This window comes from Dromiciops gliroides, chromosome 2, assembly GCF_019393635.1.
Source record: "Dromiciops gliroides isolate mDroGli1 chromosome 2, mDroGli1.pri, whole genome shotgun sequence".
Taxonomy (NCBI): Eukaryota; Metazoa; Chordata; class Mammalia; order Microbiotheria; family Microbiotheriidae; genus Dromiciops; species Dromiciops gliroides.
The window spans coordinates 371,960,314-371,983,616 of record NC_057862.1 but is presented as its reverse complement, the minus strand read 5'-3'; the positions used below and the strand labels follow the sequence as shown (position 1 = coordinate 371,983,616).

Sequence of the window (23,303 nt, the reverse complement as noted above, 5' to 3'; positions counted from 1 at the left end):
GATTATTCATTGATGATTTGATAAGTAACATCACTCATTGTGATTTGCTTTGGCACTGTTGTATTTATTTACTTTTTACTTATTTGTCTTTGTTGAAGTGATATGGAGCACTATGAATTAGAAAGAGACGATCTCTTGGTAATTATTCTACTTTCGGTTGCCAGGGATAAAAGGTACTAAGGCTTAAGTTTTTAAAATTGACTTTACTTCCTTTCACTAAGTGCTGTTAGCTTCCCAATTCTAAGGAAGGATTGGAACATATACAAAAAAGAGTAGAAGTGTTGTCTTAGCTTTTGGTGGTTGGTTTGGGTAAGCTCTACATACTTGGACCCTTCATCATTTTCCATTTGTTGCACGAGTGTTTGTACACATACTGCCCTCTAGGATTATTTGTATTCATTTGTCCTTGAGATAATGTCTTGTAATTTTGATCGTCATCTTTTATGATGTGTAAGCTCACACTTCTCATATCATCAATAAAAAGTAAATTGCTGAAATGTAATGAAAAAGTTGCTTTGAGTGTGCTTTGTAGCATTCTCTTCCAGTTTTGGCTTGTGGAATCCTTTTCATATTTTCCCTGATGTTCCTCCAAATGTAACCAGTCTGCTACAGCCAAGTGATAGCTAACAGGGTTCCATGGTGACCTCATAGAAGGACTGTTTGGGATTAAGAGAGGGAGCTGCTGTGATGTCTTTTGCTCAAAAGGACACTTTACACTCAAATGAACAAACCTCTTTCTGCAGGGTCCAGCAGGATTAGCTGGTGAGAGTCACTTAACACATGGTGAGTGGAAAAATTAGACTAAAAACATTCAAAGTGGAAGGAATATAGTGGCCTGAATGCTTTTGTTTGTCCACAGTAGGTGATCAAAGATCAAATGGGACCTAAATAAGCCTCTGAATCAACTTTGTCCTCCTATGTAGCTGAGGTCATAGCTTAGTTCCACATTACAGATCCCCATGTTTTAATTTCAACTGAGCTTTCATTGTTACTTGGCAATTATATTTATCTCTTGTCCCTAGCCCAGTCACTCTTTCAAATTCATGTCCTGTCAACAGCTTCACTCAAAAGTCCTAATTCTATTCCCTTGCTCTCTTTAATGAGTAGGTTAAAGCCCTTTTCATCTACTTTTCTTTTAAACTTCTGTACCTATACTTATCCTTTTTTCCTTCCCATCTATATCAGAAAAAAGTGGTATTCATCTTTTCTTGGGGCTAAGCCCTTATACTGTTGTCCTCCATTTTATCTCTTTTTATCTCTTCAAGACCTTGTTCCTTTATTATTTCTTCTTGTCCATATCATCGGTCTCTAACCCCACCAATACTACTTAAAAAGATGTTCTGGTTTCTCTCTCAAATCCTACTAGTTTTCACTTGATTCTACTCTTTTAGCTTTTATTTTATTCACTTATTTTTTCTCTCACTTAATAGTATTTTATTTTTTCCCAATTACATGTAAAGATAGTTTTCAACATTCACTTTTGTAAGATTTTGGATTTCAAATTTTTCTCCCTCTCTTCCCTCCCTCCCTAAGACAGCAAGCAATCTGATATAGGTTATACGTCACGTTAAACAAATTGCACATTAGTCATGTTGTGAAAGATCGGATCGCTATTGATCAGAGAAATGAAAATTAAAACAACTCTATGGTATTACCTCACACCTACCAAGAGTGGCAAATATAACAAAAAATGAAAATACTGAATGTTGGAGGGGATGTGGGAAAACTGGGATGCTAATTCACTGTTGGTGGAGTTGTGAAAAGATCCAACCATTCTGGAGAGCAATTTGGAACCATACCCAAAGGGCTATAGCACTGTGCAACCCTTTGATCCAGCAATATCACTGGCTAGGTTTATATCTCAAAGACATCCCAAAAAAGAGAAAAAGATGTATTTGCACAAAAATAGCAGCTCTTTTTGTGGTAGCTAAGAATTGGAAATCAAAGGAATGCCCATAAGTTGGGGAATGGCATATGATGGTGATGGAATATTATTGTGCTATAAGAAATGACAAGCAAGATGATTTCAGAAAGGCCTAGAAAGATTTATATGAACTGATGTACAGTGAAGTGTGCAGAACCAAGAGAACGTTGTGCACAGAAACAGCTTGTTTGATGAAGAACTGTGAATGATACAACTATTCTCAGCAATACAATGATCCAAGACAATCCCAAAGGACTAATGAAGCATACTATCCATCTCCAAAGAAAGAAATGATATTGATTGAACACAGACTGAAGCATGCTATTTTTTACTTTGTTTCATTTTTTCTTTTATTCAAGTTTTCTTGTGCAAAATGACTAATATGGTAATGTTTTACATAATCGCATATGTATAACACATCTAATTGATTACCACCTCAGGGGAGGGAGGGAGGAGGGATAAAATTTGGAATTCAACTATAAATAAAAATATTATTAGAAAAAAAAGAAAAATATCAGAACAAAAGGGAAAAACCACAAGAAAAAAAATAACCAAAAAAAAAATAGTCTGCTTTGTATGAAAATAGTATGATCTGCATTCAAACTCCATAGTTTTTTCTCTGGATGTGGATTGCATTTTCCATCATGAGTCTTGGAATTTTTCATATTCACTTATTTTTGTCAAACTTCTGGAATGAATTATCTGAAATTATTGCCTCCACTTCTACATTGCTTACTCTCTCTTTAGGCCCCTGCGGTCTGAGTCAACTCTTTTTTACTATTTTGAAATTGTATGCATTAATAACTCCCAGTTGCCAAATTTGGTGGCATTTTCTTAGACCTTGTTTTAACCTTTGTGTAGACATTGACACTGTTAGTAAGCTATACTATATATATATATATATCTATATATATATATCTATATATATCACTGTTATAATTAAATCTCTCCACCCTTGGTTTCTGAGATACCATATTGTTCTCCCTCACTGACTGTGTAATTTAAGATTCTAAATGTGGATTCTAATGTGTTCCCCCAGTTTGGGGGAAACTGACTAAAAATCACTGATAAAACGAGTTTAGGTTTTTAAGGGTTTATTGGAAAATAGAAAGAAAAAGATTGAGAACAGAATTCTAACAGCCTGGCATTCCTATCTTTCCTCAAATTTCCTGTGAAGTCCTCTGCCGCCACCACCATCAAGTCCGGAAGCCAAAAAGGCCAGCGCTCTCTGTGCAGGCTCCCTTTCCTCCTTCCTGTCTCCTCCCAGACCATAGGAGGCTCCTCCAGTTGATTGGCTGGTAGACTTGATAGACAGCACCCATGAGCAAACGGTCATTTCCTGAAGCCAAGGAAAAGCCACAGTGCCTCTGAGGCATTTTCCTCATGGTGGAGCTCTCCACAGCAAGTCTCCAGTAGGTGGCGTCATTCCAATCATTACATGACTCTTTCTTTTTCTGTGTCTTTGTTAGTTTACACTTCTCTTTCTACACATACTCTCTCTCATCTACCTATATCACTTCATCTGTCACTGGAATGGAGTCTGTTGCCTTTCCCTGGTCCTTTCCCATGCCTTGGAGATCTGGTGAAATCCCTTCCCTTTGAGGTCTATTTCTGCTGCCAGTCTGTGCTCTCTGGATGACTCTGAAGAATCTCCTATTTGTTGAAACCCCCCTGCCCCCAATTTCTCTATCAGAATTATTTCTATACTTTAAGGCCTCCTTTATATTTATGTCACTATTGTGTCATAGCAATTTATTTGTCCTTTTCTCCTGTTCCCTTAAATCGAAAGTTCCTTGAATGCCTAGCACAGGGCCCTGGAACAGAAGTGGGTCTAGTCTAGATCCTATTGTTCCTGCAGGTTCTGTTGAATTTGACTTTATTTAAATTTTCGGTTACTTAACTCCATGTTTGATCTTTCCAGAAAGATTGTAAGCTCTAGGAGGGCAGGGACCAGGTCCTGTTTTTAATTGCATTCTTTCTGACAGTGCTCAATATTGATTGATTTGATAATTCTAATAAAAAAAGCCATCATTTGAGGTGGCCATTTTTTTGTCCATTGGTGTGTGTGTTTTGATTGTGGTTCCCCCGCCCCCAAACAATGAGGATGGGTTCTTGTCATCCATCCATTTATTCTTGAACCTGGTCTTTCTTGGGATGTGGTATGGGACATAAGAATATGAACTGGCTCTGGAGTTAGGACCTGGTTTTAAATCCTTATTCTGATATACTTGGGTGTGACCCCTTGTTCAAGTCCCTTAACCTTTGTGGTCTTCAGTTTCCTGATCTATAAAATTGAGGGTATTACATTCAACCTTTGAGAAACTTTTAATTTCTTGTCCTTTGATCCTTATAATCAGTGGCACTTTGAAGAAACCACTTTATATCTTTGTTTAAAAACTTGTTTTCAAGTGTTTCAAAAATATTCAAACATGAAAAATGGTTTGGCCTCTTTTAAGGAAGCCAAATTTAAGAGAACCCGCAGGAGCCACAGGACCTAGACTAGAACCACATCTGTTTCATGACTGTGATCAGAATACGTAGGAGCTCATTCCTATGTAAGAGAAGGTATGGTGTAATCAGGCTGAGAAGCTCTCCTGATCAAAAAGGTAAGTCCCTGAATGGAAGCTGATTCTAGCCTTGAAAGAATAAAGATAACTACCAGTGGTGCAGTGGATAGAATGCTGGCCCTAGATATGACCTTGAGTTCAAAAGTGGCCTCAGAAATGCACTGGCTACACTTAACCATTTACCTCAGTTTCCTCAAATTTAAAATGGGGATAACAAGATCTCCCTTGCAGGGCTGGTGTGAGGATAATACTTTTTTTTTTTTTTTTTTTGGTGAGGCAATTGAGGTTAAGTGACTTTGCCCAGGGTCACACAGCTAGTAAGTGTTAAGTGTCTCAGGCTGGATTTGAACTCAGATCCTCCTGAATCCAGGGCTGGTGCTTTATCCACTGCGCCACCTAGCTGCCCCTAGGATAATACTTCTAAAGATATTTTGATGGGGAAGATAGCACACAAGCAGCTATGTACAAAGATCTATGTAGGATAAATTGGAGATAGTCAAAAGAAGGAAATCACTAGAAGTGAGGGGGGTTGTCCAGAATGACTTAAAGGAGGTAGATTTTTATTTGGAGTTTAAAGGAAGCCAAGGAGCAGAGATGAAGAAGGGGGAGCATTCCAGCCATAGAAATACCTGGAGTCAGGAGAGGGAGAGTCTTATGTAAGGAATGGCAAGAACAAGTTTTAGTCGATTATGGAGTACTTGGGGTGATGGTGGTATAAAGTTTAAAAAAGTCTGGAGTGTGTGTGTGTGTGTGTGTGTCACACACACACACACAGAGGGAGGGAGCCAATGGAGTTTATTGAGTTGAGAGTGACAAATTAGAACTGTGCTTGAGAAAACTCACTTTTGCAGTTCAGTGGAGCATAGACCGGAGTGGGGAGATATTTCTGGTAGGAAGACCGAGTAGCATTATCTTTCCACCAAACCCTGCTATTGTAATAGTGCAGACATGAGGTGATGAGACCAGGGTGGTGAACACAGCAAATGAAGAAAGCCGTCTTTTAAGGTGTGGAAAAGTTGCAATCTAAATCACTTTAGGGAGCATCTGCACCCATTGAAATCATGGATCTAAAGACTATGCTTTAGTTGAGGTACCTGCGAGTAGGAAATCTTCCCTAAATTGAATTAATTTGTTCCTTAAACAACAGAGCATATGCAGTCTTTGTAGGGACCATGCTTGCTGTTGATTTCATACGTTCTTTTAGATTCCGTTAGTTTTTTAGGATACTTCCACATACACAGGTACCAAATGGCACAACTTTTAAGTTCCTAAAAATAGTTATCAGAAACTGCTCTATTATATGCCAGCATTTGAAAGAGAATATGTTGGTAGCTATAGGAGATTTCTTCCTCCAATAAAACTCTTTTTTTTGTTTTGTTTTGTTTTTTTTGTTTTTTGAGGGGCAATTGGGGTTAAGTGACTTGCCCAGGGTCACACAGCTAGTAAGTGTTAAGTGTCTGAGGCAGGATTTGAACTCAGGTACTCCTGAATCCAGGGCCAGTGCTCTATCCACAGCGCCATCTAGCTGCCCCTCAATAAAACTCTTAAAAAGACCTCAGAAGGAATAATAAAGAAAACTAAAGGAAAATTAACTAAATTCTACCCAGGCCAGGACTGCACAAAAAGACAGTAAGAATCCTACAGAATCCCTGAATATAAGCAAATTAACTTACAGAAATGGCATATGGGAAACAAATTGGTCCCTCACATAGGGAAGTCCTGGAGCCCCTCTAGGAAAAAGGCCTTGAGCATTATCCCTCAGGCACTTTGTGCCTGAATCACAATAGGACACAGAGCCAGATAATTACTGCAGAAGGCAGGGCCTAGTCTTAATCACTAATCACCACACTCAGGATGAAGCAGGGCCTATCTGTATTATCCATAAGTACAAGAGCAGAGTTTGGACCCAAGACACTTGCTACATACCCTGCCCACCCTACCTCCAAATCCAGATAATGAGGCTGGTAATGTTAGCAAACCAAAGAAAATGCCAGACAATGAAGATGTAACCTTGGACTGAGAAGCCCAATGGGTAAACCCAGAAGAGAGTAATTCCACAACAAATCCACATACAGACTAAGAAAAAAAATGGCCTGGCCACAGAGACTACATGAAGAAATCAAACAAGTAATACAGCATGTCAGGGAGGGGAAAATGGCAGGGAGAATTATTACCTTAGAACAGATGGTGGGGGGTAGCTAGGTGGCGCAGTGGATAAGGCACCAGCCCTGGATTCAGGAGTACCTGAGTTCAAATCCGACCTCAGACACTTGACACTTACTAGCTGTGTGACCCTGGGCAAGCCACTTAACCCCCATTGCCCTGCTAAAATTAAAAAAACAAAAAAACCCCCAACAAAGCAATTATAAAAATTATTTGGTGCTGGTTAAAAAATTGAAATGTTGTTAAGTATATAACATAAAAAGACAAAACCATGAATCCAAAGGAATTTAATGGGATCTTCTAAAAATAAATAGCTGAATGAAGAAAACAAGAATAGAGATTTAAAAAAAATTTTTTTTAAGAATAGAGATCTGGGGCAGCTAGGTGGCGCAGTGGATAGAGCACCGGCCTCAGACACTTAACACTTACTAGCTGTCACTTGACCCCAATTGCCTCACCAAAAAAAAAAATAGGAAATGAAATTGAGCAAATGTATGTGAACTACTAAAGTAAAAAAAGTAAAAAACTCCTGGACCAGCTGAATTTACAAGTGAATTCTATCATATTTGTTGTTGGTTAGTCTTTTCAGTCATGTCTGACTCTCCATGATCCCATTTGGACTTTTGGCAGAGATACTTGCAGTGGTTTGCCATTTCCTTTTCTAGCTGTAGAAACTGAAGCAAATGGTTAGGTGACTTGTCTGGGGTCACATAGATTATAAGTGTCTGAGGCTAGATTTGAATTCAGCAAGATGAGTCTTTCTGACTCCAGTCCAGCACTCTATGCACTGTGCCACCTAGTCACATCTAAAGAGCAATTAATGGCTGTGCTTCAACAATCATTCCCAAAAATAAAGTACAGTTTACCAAACTCCTGTTGTAAGATATAGTCCTGATACCTAAACTGAGGAGAGAAAAATCATACAAATATATAGAAAAATTCTCACTAATGAATATTGGTATAAAATTTTTACCTAAAATCCTAACAAGGAGACTACAGCAATCTATCCAGAAAACCATTTACTGAGACGAGTTGGATTCCACAGGAGTAAGTGCAAGTTGGTTCAGCATTGGGAAAACAATTAGCAATTAGTTTTTATTGTGGAAACAATAAAAACAAGAACCATATGATTATTTCAACAGGGGAAGGGAATAAGCATATGACACCTATGTGCCAGGCACTGTCCTAAGACTTTACAATTATTTCATTTGATAATTCATTTCACAACTAATCCTGAGAGGTAGGTGCTGTTATCTGCATTTTACATTTGAGGGAACTGAGGCAAACAGAGGTTAAGGGACTTTCCTAGGTCACACAGCTAAGTGAGGCTGAATTTGAACTCAGGTCTTCTAGACCCAGTGTTCTAATGCCACCTAGCTGACTTAAGAAGAAAAACCTTTGACAAAGCAGCATTCATGTTGATAAAAAATATAGGTGCAGGGGGCAGCTAGGTGGCACAGTGGATAAAGCACCGGCCCTGGAGTCAGGAGAACCTGAGTTCAAATCCGACCTCAGACACTTAACACTTACTAGCTGTGTGACCCTGGGCAAGTCACTTAACCCCCATTGCCTCACTAAAAAAAAAAAAAAATATATATATATATATATATATATATATATAGGTGCAGAAAAGCTCTTCAATATAGTCAAAAGCATATATTTGAATTCAATGCTTGCTAATGTTTGTAATGAAAGGAACATTTCATTTGGTCTTCTAATACTTCTGTGACCTCTTTTCTAAAAGTAATAGTTATTACAGGCTTGTGTTTTGCCAAGAATATGGAATTCAGCATCTGTACCTGGAACTGGTCCATGAGCAGATTGAATTCATGACCCCAGCCTCATTCTCACTATGTTCTGATTGATTGAGCTTAAGCTTCTTGCCCAATCTTTCCACACAAAATTAATTGTTATGCTGCTTTTGGTTTCTAATTTTAGGTCAAGTAAAACATCTGAGAATGAAAAATCGAAAGAAAGTATCCCATCTTGTAAGGTAAGGAAGTCATCATAACTAAAGGGGTAAAAAAAGACTGTTTTTGGAAGTCATTGAAATACAGGCTACACAAAATGGCAGTATGTTGGTCACCAGAGACTGTACACAACTATTCTTAGCAGAGTCTATGTATCTTGGTGGGCAGGAGTTGGAATGTTGTACATTCTTAACCCAGGCCCTTTCCCCCTGGTTGTCCCCTCTAGCCCCATCTGACTCCATGTTATAAGTCCTCTTGACTAAGGCTTTAAACAATTTTTTAGCAAGATCCATGAAGTGAAATAGTTCCCTTATTCCAAATGAATCCAATCAATTTAATTCAATAAGCAGCCTAGTATAGTAGAAACAGGCTGTTCTAATCCCTCTCATTTTACAGATGAGGAAATGGGTCCCAGGCAAGTTAAATGATTTACCTAAACTCACAAGGGTGGTAAAGATGAGAGGAGGGATTTGAGTCAGAGACTTTGAATTCATATCCCCAGTCTGCCACTTACTAGGCAAGTTAATTTACCTCTCTGAGCCTCAGCTTCTTCATCTGTAAAATGACAGGGTTGGACTAGATAATCTCCAAGGTCCCCTCCAGTTTAAAGTTTGTGATCCTATCTAAAAAACACTACTTAGTGTTTGGGAGAAATAGTTATTAAAATAGGCAGAGTCTCTGTCCTTATAGTCTAGTAGGGGGATATAAGAAATATTTAACTAGCTATAAAGGAAAAGAGGTATAGGAATGATGAAAACAAAGCCATCTAAGTGATAAAAGATCATGACTGGTGGAGTTGTCAGGGAAGGCTTCATAGAAGTGGTGGCATTTGAGCTGAGCCTCCTTAGGGGAAGAAGTCGGGAAGGGTGGGTATTCTGGCCATGGAAGACAGCATGTGCAAATAACAATGCAAATGAAGGACTTTGGCTTTACCCTTTCAGCTGAGAATTTTGCATTATATAGTTCACTAAATTTTCTTGTTTTTTCTTTAAAAATATTATTAATTATATGGGTTGACACTCTGGAGTGAGGTAGGCAGCAGAATTCTGGGAGAAATTCTTTTGTTATAGAAATAGATTTCAATAATAATTTTGTTTAAGAAAAAAGGAAGGGAAAAATGGAGATATTGCAGAGGTTGATTTGATTATTTCCCAAGAGTTTATTCCTATGAGTTCTCAGAGGTATGCTAGACCTCAGAGATTATAACCCCAGTGGGGAGAGGTAGGATTCAGGCATATAATTGTTAATGATTTACATCCTTTTACTGTTTTTTAAATGTTAAGATAAAGAAGCTCAGAGAGGAAAAATCACCAAATTAGAAGAGATCAGGAAGGTTTTTCACAGGGGAAGTAGCACTTGAGGAGGTTACAACATCATAGAGTTGTAAGAGACTTCATTCATCATTTAGGTCAATTTGTACCTGAACAAGAATTGTCTGTAAAGCAGGGCCCTACGAGGAGTCGTCCAGCCTTTTCTTGATAAGATCACATGAGGAGAGCCGATTAGCTCCTTTTTGGAAAGTTCTAGGAGGAAGTTTTTCTTTATCTCAGATTTAAGTTGCCTCTTTTCAACCTTAACCCTTTGCTCTTTGCTCTGTCTCTGAGGCCAGTAAGAAGGAATTTATTCCATTCTCCTTTTGTTGGTGTCGTTTAGTCATTTCAGTCACTTTGAACTCTTCCTGACTCCATTTGGGGTTTTCTTGGCAAAGATACTCAAATGGTTTGCCATTTCCTTCAGCTCATTTTACAGGTGAGGGAACTGAGGGAAACAGGGTTAAATAACTCCTATAGTGCCTAAAATAAATTGTCCCTTCAAGTTTAATTTCATACAAGTTTAACATTCCTAGTTCCTTTAGCTGATTTTCATATGGCACCATCTTATTTTTTTCCAATTTTTTTAAACATTTTTACTTAAAAGTTTTGAGTTCCAAATACTTTCCTTCCTCCATCCTCTCTCCCTTCCCTGAAATAGTAAGCAAATCAGATATAGGTTATACATATGCAATTATGTAAAACATTTCCATATTAGTCATTTTGTACAAGAAGAATCTGATAAAAGAAAAAAAATGAAAGAAAGTGAAAAATAGCATGCTTCAGTCTGTATTCAATCAATATAAGTTCTTTCTTTGGAGCCTCATTAATCCTTTGGGAGTGTCTTGGATCATTATATTGCTGAGAATAGCTAAGTCATTCACAGTTCTTCATCAAACAATATTGCTCTCACTGTGCACAGCATTCTCCTGGTTCTGTTCCCTTCACTATGCATCAGTCCATGTAAGTCTTTCCAGGTTTTTCTGAAATCATCCTGCTTGTCATTTCTTATAGCACAATAATATTCCATTGCAATCATATACCATAGCTTGTTTAGCTAGTGATTGGCATCACTTTGATTTCCAGTTCTTAGTCACCACAACAAAAGTTGCTATAAATATTTTTGTACAAATTTGTCCTTTTCTCTTTTTATGGATGTCTTTGGGATATAGACCTAGCAGTGATATTGCTGGATATAAGGGTATGCACAGTTCTATAGCTCTTTGAGCATAGTTCCAAATAGCTCTCCAAGAATGGGTGGATCAATTCACAACTCCACCAACAGTGCATTAGTGTCCCATTTTTCCCACATCTCCTCCAACATTTTCCTTTTTTGTCATATTAATCACTCTGATAGGTGTGAGTTGTTACATCAGAGTTGTTTTAATTTGAATTTCTCTAATCAATAGTGATTTAGAGCATTTTTTTCATATGATTATAGATAGTTTTAATTTCTTTGTCTGAAAACTATGGCGCCATCTTTAACGCCCTTGATCATCCTGGTTCCTTTTTGGTGGATACTTTTCAGCTTATCAATGACCTTCCTAAAATGCAGTGTCTAGAACTTTATCCAAATTGTTGATAACAGTGCTAAGTGGTATAAAGGGAAGGGAAGGAAGAAGCATGTACATAGTGTCTGCTATGTTGCAGGCCTTGTCCTAAGGTTTTACACATGTTTTATTTGATACTCACAACAATCCTGTGAGGTAGGTGCTGTTATTATCTGCATTTTACAGTTGAGGGAATTGAGGCAAACAGAGGTTAAGTGACTTTCCCAGGTCGCACAGCTAAGAGTCTGAGGCTGGATTTGAACTCAGGTTTTCCTGACTCCAGACCCAGTGTTCTAATGCCACCTAGGTGATTAAAAAAGAGCCTTTGACAATACATAGCATTCATGTTGAAAACCCTAAAGAGAATAGGTGCAGAAAAGCTCTTTAATATGGTCAAGAATATATATTTGAATTCAATACTTGCTAATGTTTGTAGTGAAGGAACATTTCACTTGATCTTCCAATGCCTCTGTGAGCTCATTAGTCTCATTATTGTAGATGGGAACTGAGGATCAGAGACTTGTCCAAAGTTATATTGCTTGTAAGGGTTGGAGCTGGGCTTCAAACCAGATATATTGACTTGACTCTTTTTTTTTTTTTTTAAGTGAGGCAATTGGGGTTGACTTGCCCAGGATCACAATGCTAGTAAGTGTCAAGTGTCTGAGGCCAGATTTGAACTCAGGTACTCCTGACTCCAGGGCCGGTGCTCTATCCACTGCGCCACCTAGCTGCCCCTGATATATTGACTCTTAGAACAATGATCTCCTTTCTAAAATTAATAGAGTTATTACAGGCCTGTGTTTTATGAGTTGATTTGCCAAGAACATGGGGTTAGCTTCTGTACTTGGAACCGGACATTAGTCAATTGGTCCATGACAAGATTGAATTCATGACCCCAGCCTCATTCTTACTATGTTCTGATTGATTGAGCTTAAGCTCCTTGCCCAATCTTTCTACACAAAACTCTTTGATAAACTGCTTTTGGTTCCTAATTCTAGGTCAAGTAAAACATCTGGGGATGAAAAATCCGGAAAACATATCTCATGTCACAAGGTAAGGAAATCCTTGTAGTAGCCGTGTGGGGGGTGGCGGTGGAGAGAAAAGATCAGTAGAGGTCTCATGTCGGAGGTGGCATTGGAGCTAAACTTGATAGTATTTATTTTAAAATTTTGCATTAATATTTATTAGAGAAATTGGTCTATAATTTTCTTTCTCTAAATTTGCTCTCCCTGGTTTAGATATCACAATGTTGAACTAAACTTGGAAGGAAACTCGGGGACTGGACTCTAAAAGGCAGAGATGGGGAGGGAGGCCGTTCCAGGCATAGGGTACATGGGATCTGGAATTTTGTATGTGAGCAACAGCTTGGAAGTCTATGAACCTATAGACTTCTCTCTGTCTCATGTTGTTGTAACTTTTGCTGGCAGCCCTCCTCCAAGTGTGAACCAATTTGGAAGCTATTGGTGGGGGGGAAGTCTTTAAAGTATGCGTTTTTGGGTAGAGGGAGGCCATTATAAGGAGAATTCCAGGTAGAAGGAACATCAAGAGCCAGGAAGGCAGTATGGAAAAGATCATGGGTAGTGTCTAAGGAACTGGACTCAAGTTCTACCTCTCTTGACTGCCTCTGTAAAATGATGGGGTTGGACTAGTTAGTGTCTAAGGGCCCTTTTATTTCTAAATCTATGATCCTAAAAAGAGGAGGTGGAAATGGGCTTCTTATAGACCATCAGGAGACTGCAAGGGCAGTTGTGGGAGAATAAAAGTTAAGTATGAAGGAGCCAAATTATAGAATGTTAAAGATGGAAATCATCTACTCCGGCCTTCTTATTCATAGCAGAGGAAGCAGCATCTGAGAAGTTACATAACTTGCCCATGTTTACACAGCTCATATGTGGCAAAGTCAGGACCTGAACCCTATTTCAGCATTCTTCCCACTATACTATGAAATGGCTTACAGTTGGACTCAACTATTTAAAGACCTGACATAATATAGAATTGAATCCATGGTTAATTTGTAATCATTTGACCCTCTTCCACTGAACATTTATATCAAGTCATTGAATGAAGGTAGAAAGGGCACTTTAAAAAAAAAATCAAATTTGCTAGTAGATTGAGTAAGGCTTGAGCAAGGATTACAGGGGCAGCTAGGTAGTGCAGTGGATAAAGCACCAGCCCTGGATTCAGGAGGACCTGAGTTCAAATCCAGCCTCAGACACTTGACACTTACTAGCTGTATGACCCTGGGCAAGTCACTTAACCCCCATTGCCCCGCAAAAAAACAAAAAACAAAACAAAAACAAAACAAACAAACAAAAAAAGCAAGGATTACTGATTTCTAAGGTAGCTTCCAAGTCTAAGAGTCTGTGAGTTTTCTGATTTTAGCATCTGGACAAGTCATTTCTCTGGATCTCCTTTGTGCCAGCTTGACAACAGTGATGAGAAATCACTTGAGCCAGGTTCTTGTCTAAGTTCTGGAGATAGAAAGACAGAAATGAAACAATCTGTGTTCTCAAAGAGCTTGTGTTTCTAGTGGAGAAGACCACATACACATTGTTCAGTAGATATGAAACTTATACAAAGCAGATGAATAAGGCAAACTTATGTGGAAAGCCCTTCTGGGTCGAAGTGGGATTGGGGAGGAAAGACTTTCTGTAGGAGGAGACTACACTTTAGCTGAGTTTTGAAAGTAACCATAAGCTCCAAGAGGTAGAAATAAGGAAGGAGAACAATGCCTGACTGAAGACAGGGGCCCAGACCAGATGATGTCCTGCATTCATTGATCATTCAGTTCTTTTTAAAAAAAATAATATTTTATTTTCCCCCAATTACATGTAAAAACAATTTTTAACCTTCATTTTTTCTCTCCTTCCCTCCTTTCCTTCCTCCCTTGAGACAGTAAGCAATTCGATATAGGTTATAGATGTGCAATCTATATTAACAAAACATATTTCTTTATTAGTCATGCTGTAAAAGAAGACACAGACCTAAAAAAAAACCATGAAAAAAATAAAGTGAAAAATAGCATGCTTTGATCTGCATTCAGAGTCAGTTCTTTTTCTGGAGGTGGATAGCATTTTTCGTCATGAGTCCTTTGGAATTGTTTTGGATTATTGTATTGCTGAGAATAACTAAAGCATTCATAGTTGATCATAGTACAATATTGCTGTTACTATATACAATGTTCCCTTGGTTCTGCTCACTTCACTTTGTATCAGTTAATGTAATTATTTCCAGGGTTTTTTTGAAATCATCCTGCTTGTCATTTCTTATAGCACCACAGTATTCCATTACAATCACATTCCACAACTTGTTCAACTATTCCCCAATTGATGGGTATCAATTTCAAATTTTTTGCCACCACAAAAAGTTGCTATAAACATTTTTGTACTATACAAATTGGTCCTTTTTCCTTTTTTAAAAACAATCTCTTTGGGATACAAACCTAGTAGTGATATTGCTGGATCAAAGGGTATGCACAATTTTATAGCCCTTTGGGCATAATTCCAAATTGTTTTCCAAGATAGTTGGATTAGTTCACAACTCCACCCAATTCAGCTCTAAGGGCTATGATTTAATTCCTTATATATCACCTTATAATACCAGAAGCATTCAATTTCACCTCTCAAGAGGATGTCTTCAAATATCTCTTTAAATTGAGTGTGTTTAAAAATGGAACCCTTTTCTGTTCTAGGCCTTGAAGTCAGATGGACCAAGGAAGACCCGAGCCAAATCTGAGACAACCACAACTAGCCAGTCTTTCTGCTCCCAGCCAGATACAGATGCATGTATTAACCAGGAGAAACTACAAACATTGGAGAAAATGTTTGAAAAGACTGCAGACCACACTGGAGGTAAAACTAGTTTGACTCAATTTCTGTGTGTGCATATGTGTGTGTGTGTGTGTGTGTGTGTGTGTGTGTGTGTGTGTGTGTGTGACAAAGAGAGGAATAAGAGATAGGAGGATTGATGATGTTGGTTAATTGAGGGGATAGAAATTAACTTTTCCTTAATTTAATAAGCATAATAGCCTCAGAGTCAATAATATCTAGGTTCAAGTCTTATTCTGGATACATACTGGTTGTGTTACCCTGGGCAAGTAACTTAAACTCTCCTTGTCCCAGGTAACTCTCTCAGACTCTTAAGTTGCAGAGCAAGTACTCATCTACATTGGTAGAGAGAGTTTCCTCACCGGGAATCACACACATCAATGCATTCACAGGTCCAGTCCAAAAAAACTTCTCCAATTCAATTCAATAAACATTTAGTAAGCAACTACTATGTGCTAGGCATGTGTTAAGTGGTAGAAATACAAAAAGAGGCAAAAACAGTCCCTGCCTTCAAGGAGCTGACAGTCTTAGATCAAAACAGCCAACTTTGTGTATTATGATTAGAATCACAGAACTTTAGAGCTGGAAAGGTCCTTAGAGATAATGAGGACTGACTCCATAGACAGAGGACGAAGATTCTAATTTCACCTCAGACACTTTTTGTTTGCTTGGCCTTGGGCAAATCACTTAACTTTCTTGGGCCCCAATTTCTTTATCTGTGTAATGAGATGAAGTTGGACTAGATGGGTTCTGAGGTCCCTTCCAACTTTAGATCAAGGATCCTCTAGTACAAGGCTCCTTACATTTTTTCCACTAGCAACCCCTTCTCACCTGAGAAATTTTTACTTGACCCTGGGTATATAGGTTTATAAAATAAGTATACATAACCTTTTACTACTGTCAAATTTTTCACCACTCCCACATTCAGTTATGCAAACCCATATGGGGTTGTGACTCACAGTTTAAAAAGCTTTGCTCTACTCCAGGGTTTCTTAACCTGGGGTGCACAGATTCCTCCAAGGGATCCATGATTAGATTTAAGGGGCTCTGTGAGCTTAGATGAGGAAAAAATTTTTTTTCTAACCTTTGGCTTCCTTTGAAATCTTATGATTTATTTTGTACATTTAAAAATATTATTTTGAGAAGGTGTCCATAGGCTTCACCAGACTGCGAAAGAGGGGTTTATGACTCAAAAAAGAAAAAGAACTCCTGTTCTAGCTCAACTCTGGGATCTCTCCTTTCCTACCCCACCACCATTTTTGTCAAGGTAAAAATGGAGGCCCAGAGAGCTGTTGGTTGCCATGGTATTCTCTATTTCACAGGGTTCTTGTTCATTGCCCAGCGTCATACGTTCAGCTAGTAGGAAAGTGTGGACTGGACTCTAGGTCTTCTGGACTTGGAGTCAGTGCTCTTTCTACCACTTGTCCCACTCTACTGTCTGTTCTTCTGTTCTATCTCTAATTGTCGATATTCTCATGAAGTGTAAATTGACTTCTGAATATGGTTGGTGACTGATGTTTTACAGAATCTGTAGTCTTCAACTTCTTCTCCCAGATGAAGCTACTCTCTTAGTAGCAAATGTCTTTTCTTTGCCCTTGTAGAGTATCAAAGCACCTGGATGTGGCCTCCAATATTATGTAGATGCTTAATAAATATATATTGAGTAGATTAATCTCCCATTTTTAGCTTTGGACATGGAAGGTTTTCAAAAGGTGATGAAGGAGACATTTTCATCCGTCACTGATGAAGCCCTGGAATCCCTATTCTGGAAGGTGGATGCAGATTGTGATGGATTGGTGACCTGGGTAAGTCTTCAGCTATCATTGGCAACTAGAGGTGATGGGTATCAGGGGGTGAGAAGTTGTCCTTACATCAATGGGGATAGCTTTCATTTTTTAAGTAAGAGATTTTTGATGAATTTAACTTTTAATTAAGTATCATAGGGGGATGGTAAGAGACATGGGCAAGTGTGAGCAGGCTGCAACATATAACCATGGAAAAATTGTATGATTTGAAAAGAGAGTCTGGTCACCCAGTAAGGATGAGGAATCACAGATGGATAGCCAGCTTGCTCCCTTGGTACTCTCACAATATTAGGAGAAATTGAGGAAAGTATCCAGGGTGTTGGGTTGATCCTCTGTAGTAAATCAGCTGGATCCAGGACGTGGTCAAGAGTCACATAGCATAAGCAGGCATGGATGGGCTGCAATCTCTATCTTTTTTTTTTTTTTTTTTTTGGTGAGGCAATTGGGGTTAAGTGACTCGCCCAGGGTCACACAGCTAGTAAGTGTCAAGTGTCTGAGGCCATATTTGAACTCAGGTCCTCCTGACTCCAGGGCTGATGCTCTATCCAGTGACACCTAGCTGCCCCTAATCTCTGTCTTTCAAAGAAAGAACTAAATTGAAGTCACAGATCCATTTAAGTACTAACATCCAATTAAATTTGCAATTAAGTTTTTCTTAAAATGGCCATCGTATAGATATTTAGAACAACTTATCAACTAGTTCTTCCCCTGTTACCTTTTGTTATCTTTGTCCATTTATCCCTGTACTTTTGGAGGAAGGAGACAAGCATTTATTAAGCAACTACTATGTACCAGGCATTGTGCTAAGTGTTTTACAAATATTATCTCATTTGATCCTTACAACAACCCATGGAGGTAGGTGCTTTTCATCCTCAATTTACAGTTGATGAAATTGAGACAGACAGAGATCAAGTGATTTGTCCAGGGTCACATAGTCACAAAGTTAGAAAGTGCCTGATACTGGATTTGAACTCAGGTCCTCTTGAATCCAGGGCTTTTTCCACTGTGCCACCTAGCTGCCTCCTGGTGTTAAGGGCTAAAATTCTAGCTAAACTGTCTAAAATATTTAATGAGTGGTCGCCAATCAATTACAAGCTTTAGCAAGAGTTAGACTTTTAAGCATTTATTAAGGAGAATAAGAATTTGGTAAAGAGAGAGAGAAAGGCCTAGATTCCTATCTATTAAAGGGAGAGCACATTTCTAGCTCCCTTCTCCGCCAGCGTCCTCAGGAAAGAGCCCGAGACTCCGCGCCAGTCTCTTCCTTCCTCCTCCCACTAGTCCGCGTCACTTCCTGATACCAAAGACAAGACTCCTGGTCTTGCCCTCAAAGACCTTCGCTTCATGGGCAGAACTCTTCTACAGTTAGTATCCAGCAGGTGGCGTTATTCCAATCGTTACACTGGGTCTCAGTTTTCTTATTTTTGTTCAGTTGTGTCTGACTCTTTGTGACCTTATTTGGGGTTTTCTTGGCAAAGAAACTGGAGTGGTTTGCCATTTCCTTCTCCAGCTCATTTTATAGATGAGGAAATTGAGGTAAACAGGGTTAAGTGACTTGTTCAGGGTTACACAGCTAGTATATATGTCTGAGGCCCGATTTGAACTCAGGAAGAGGAGTGTATTTGTAAAATGAGGGAGTTATTGGAGTTTTATAAACCCTCCTGTATATGTATCTCATGAAACCTCTCATTTCTTACTTTTCCTTTCATTTGTCTAAAATCCTCCACTGCTGCATCATGGTCTAAATGGGACCCTCTGCTTGCACATACTGTATTAGTAGAATGAAAATTCTGGTGGATCCTGCAAAACTGGAAGGACTTTCAAATATGGGCCTGGTAATGGGCTGTGTGTCTGTCAACAAGGACAAGCCTAGCTAAGGCAGAGCCTCATTAACAGCTTGGCCATCAGCCTTCAGAGGTGGGCAGTCAGGATGGCTAAAGACCTTCAGCTCATGCTCTATGAGGACAGGTTGAAGTAATTTATATTTAGCCTTGAGATTTTTATATTTAGCCTTGAGAAGAGAAATTCAGCTGGGAAGATGGTAATTTAAATTATACGTAAGGGGGCAGCTAGTGGGCACAGTGGATAGAGCACTGGCCCTGGATTCAGGAAGACCTGAGTTCAAATCTAGCCTCAGACACTTGACACTTACTATCTGTGTAACCCTGGGCAAATCACTTAACCCCAATTGCCTCACCAAAACAACAACAAGAAAAAATATATGTAAGAAAGATAGAAGTTGGGGCAGCTAGGTGGCGCAGTGGATAGAGCACCGGCCCTGGATTCAGAAGGACCTGAGTTCAAATATGGCCTCAGACACTTGACACTAGCTGTGTGACCCTGGGCAAGTCACTTAACCCCAATTGCCTCACCAAAAAAAAAAAAAAAAAAGATAGAAGTTGGAGCCATGGGTAGAAATTCCAAAGAGGGAAATTTAAGCATGATATAAAGAAAAACTTTTTAACAGTTGGAGCCATCCAAAAGTGAAATGGGCTATCTTAAAAGGGAGGATTCTCCCCCAAAACCACTCTCAGCAACATTTGGATAGCTACTTGGGCCTGCTGTAAAGCAGGGGTTCTTAACCTTTTTTTGGGGGCTAATGGTGAACTTCCTTTGGTAGTCTGATGAAACCTGTGGACTCGTCAGAAAAATGTTTTTTAAATGCATAAAATAAAAGACATGGGACAAGAAAGGAATCTGATTAAATTGGAATACATTTTTCAAAATATTAAAAAAAACCCTAAAATAATTTCCCAGGCCCTAGGTTAGGAACCTCCTCTGTAGATTCCACCTCTCTGTTTTAGAACGAACTCCTTCTTCATCTTTTTTTTGGGGGGTGGGGTGGGGCAATGAAGGTTAAGTGACTTGTCCAGGGTAACACAGCTAGTAAGTGTCAAGTGTCTGAGGCTGGATTTGAACTCAGGTCTTCCTGAATCCAGGGCTAGTGCTTTATCCACTGTGCCACCTAGCTGCCCCCACCTTCTTCATCTCTCTTATTCTTGTGTTGTGTATCTTTTCTTTTGTGTGTGTGTGTGTGTGTGTGTGTGTGTGTGTGTGTGTGTATCTTTTCAAGGCTTAGATCAAGCGCCACCTTTTTTGAGATTCCTTGATTCCCCATGTTATTCCTTCTCCTAGTTATTGGCCCCACCCCCGAAATCACTCTATATTTATTTTGTATCTATCTTGTTTTTAACTTATCTGTGAATATGTTGTATCAACATAAACTCCCTGAGAGTGAGGAATATGTTACTTTTTATATTGGTATCTCTGGTATTTCCAAGGAGATGCTTAATAAATTTACTGAGTAATTTAATAAATTAACTCATTAATTGATAGAGGGGGATTTTCTTTATAGATTATGGGTTAGACTAGAGGCCACTGTGGGGTCCTTTTGAAATTCTTTGATTCCAAGATGAATTTTTCAGTCATAGCAACTCTCCATGAAATATAGAGGGGCTGTGGTTGTGTGGGTTAGGGACATCCACATGGTCATTGCCCTAGATTCTTGAAGTAGTGACATTCTCAATTGCACTTTGCTTTGATGCAGACAGAGGTCATCTTTTAATTTCCATGAGAAGTTAAATATGGAAAGATGGGAGTGTTACTTGGGGATTCCTGTTTGAGTAGCCTTTCTATGTAACTTTTCTTCTTTGCTTTTCCTTTCACAAGGAAATAAAGAGAAATCCTAGCCCCAATTTTTAGATCTGGTGCTCAGCTGCCAGGGTGAGCTAATATTTAATTAGCAACCTTGGGTCATTTGTTTCTTGTTTTTTGTTTGTTTATTTTTGTTTTAATCATAAAAGAATTTTATTATTTTCCAGTTACATGTAAAAATAGTTTTCAGCATTTGTTTTCATAAGATTTCTAGTTCCAAATTTTTCTCCCTCTCTCCCTTCCCACTCCCCTCCTCAAGACAGAAAGCAATCTGATATAGGTTATATATGTACAGTCATATTAAACATATTTCTGCATTAATCATGTTGTGAAAGAAGAATCAGAACAAAAGGGAAGAACCTCAAGAAAGAAAAAAGAAACAACAAAAAAGTAGAAACAGTATGATTCAATCTGCATTCAGAATCCACAATTCTTTTTTCTGGTTGTGGAGAACATTTTCCATCAGGGTCATTTATTTCTTAGAAATGTTTCAATCTTCATGTTCTCTTTTTTCCCAGGAAGGGCTAAAATTAATTTCTCACAGAGACTAGTTGTCCCACTAAAAGGGCCTTTGATGGTCTGAGAGCCTGGTGTTTACTAACACAGACTTATGTTTTGCTTTTTAAAATAATTAGGAGGAAGTGTGGTGGGATGCATTGGCACTGGAGTTGGAGGATTTGGGTTTAAGTCCCACCTGCAATACAATTACCTTGTTTTGCTTCAGACCGGTCATTTAACTTGCTTGTGCTTCAGTTTTCTCATCTTGAAAATGAAAGCCTCTGAGGTCTCTTCCAACTCTAGATTGATAATCTTTGACTTCATATTTGTATAGCATGTTCAATTAAAAAACCACTTACCCATCTGCTAAATACTAGGCTCTATGGTTGCCTTAGGTGAGAAACAAAATTGGATTTAAAATGGTCCCTGTCTTCAATGAATTTATAGTTTAGTAAGGAGGTTAAGACAGTGTTAGAGAACTATGTAATATTCCATTACATTCATGTACCATAATTTGTTTAGCCATTCCGCAATAGATGGCAGGTGGCACAATGGATAAAGCATTGGCCCTGGAATCAGGAGGACCTGAGTTCAAATCTCATCTTGGACACTTACTAGCTGTGTGACCCTGGGCAAATCACTTAACCCCATTTGCCTCAAATATCTGGGACCATCTCCTGTAGTTCTATAGTCTTACCACTGGACCCATAATGGCTCTGGAGGAGAGAGTGAGATTGGTGACATTGCACAGCCCTCCCTCACTTAAATCTAATTCAGTGCAAGTCATGACATCACCCCAATGTCATGGTCCTCTTCAAGAATGAAGGATAAACAACAACCCCAGTAGATAGGCTATCATGAAAAGTGCTGTTATAAATAATTTGATATATATGGGGACTTTTTCTTATTGATGATTTCCAGTAATAGAATCTCTGGTGGATATTGTAATAATTTTATTTAAGTAATTTAAAATTGTTTTCTAAAATGGTTGTGCCATTTCACAACTCCACAAACAATGTATTATTATTATGCCTATCTTCCTACAACCCCTCCAACATTTTCTATTTCGATTTTTTTGTCATTTTAGCCAGTTTGAAGGATGTGAGGTAAAACCTCAGGGTTGTTTTTGCATTTGCATTTCTCTTATATTAGTGATTTAGAGCATTCTTTGATGTGGTTGTGAATATTTGGTACTTCTTTTGACAACTGTTTGTTCATATTCTTTGATCACTTGTATATTGGGGAATGCATATTAGTCTTTATTTTAATTTATTTATTTTTGGTGAGGCAATTTGGGTTAAGTGACTTGCCCAGGGTCACACAGCTAGTAAGTGTCAAGTGTCTGAGGTCAGATTGAACTCAGGTCCTCCTGAATCCAGGGCCGGTACTCTATCCTCTGTGCCACCTAGCTGCCCCATGCATATCAGTCTTATATATATATTTATTTGTTGTTTATATATCTTTGATACCAAACCCTTATCAGAAAAATTTGATACAAAGACTTTCCCCCATTCAACCACTTCCTTTCTTATCCTAGGTTCATTAATTTTGTAGAGAAACTTTCAATTTCATATAATCACATTTATCCATTTAATCTTTAATAATTGTTTCTATCTCTTGTTTGGTTAGGAATATGTCTCCTCATAGCTTTGAGATGGATATGATCTCCTTCTGTTCTGATTTTTTATTAGTATAAAATTTAATATTAAGGTCATGTGTCCATTTAGAATGTATTATAGATATGATGTAAGGTATTGCTCTAATACTAATTTGTGCCAGAGTACTTTCTAGTTTTTACAGTAGTTTTTATAAAATAAGAAGTTTTTTCCTAGATAATTTATGTTTTTTACTTTTATCAAACACTGGGTTATGAAGATTCATTGTTTCTGATTTTTCTCTTGTCTAGTCTCCTCCATTGATTTATATCTTTATTTTTTAACCACTAACTGCATAGTTGTGATGACTGCTGATTTATAATATATTTTTAAGTCTGGAGATATGATTATTTCTTTATCCCTATTTGTTTTCATCATTTCCC

The 23,303-nt window shown here is 38.4% G+C and overlaps 1 protein-coding gene across 1 annotated transcript in view; it reads left to right on the top strand.

Annotated features, from left to right (window-relative positions):
* Nucleotides 1-9,407: 9,407 nt before the first annotated feature.
* The window catches only part of EFCAB8 (EF-hand calcium binding domain 8), a 125,158-nt gene continuing 111,262 nt past the window's right edge, over nucleotides 9,408-23,303 (top strand). Inside the window, exons 1-4 of the mRNA XM_043980798.1 lie at nucleotides 9,408-9,490; nucleotides 12,483-12,537; nucleotides 15,176-15,335; nucleotides 16,998-17,116. Of these exons, the coding sequence (XP_043836733.1) occupies nucleotides 9,408-9,490; nucleotides 12,483-12,537; nucleotides 15,176-15,335; nucleotides 16,998-17,116 (417 nt within the window). The remainder of the gene's footprint in view (nucleotides 9,491-12,482; nucleotides 12,538-15,175; nucleotides 15,336-16,997; nucleotides 17,117-23,303) is intronic.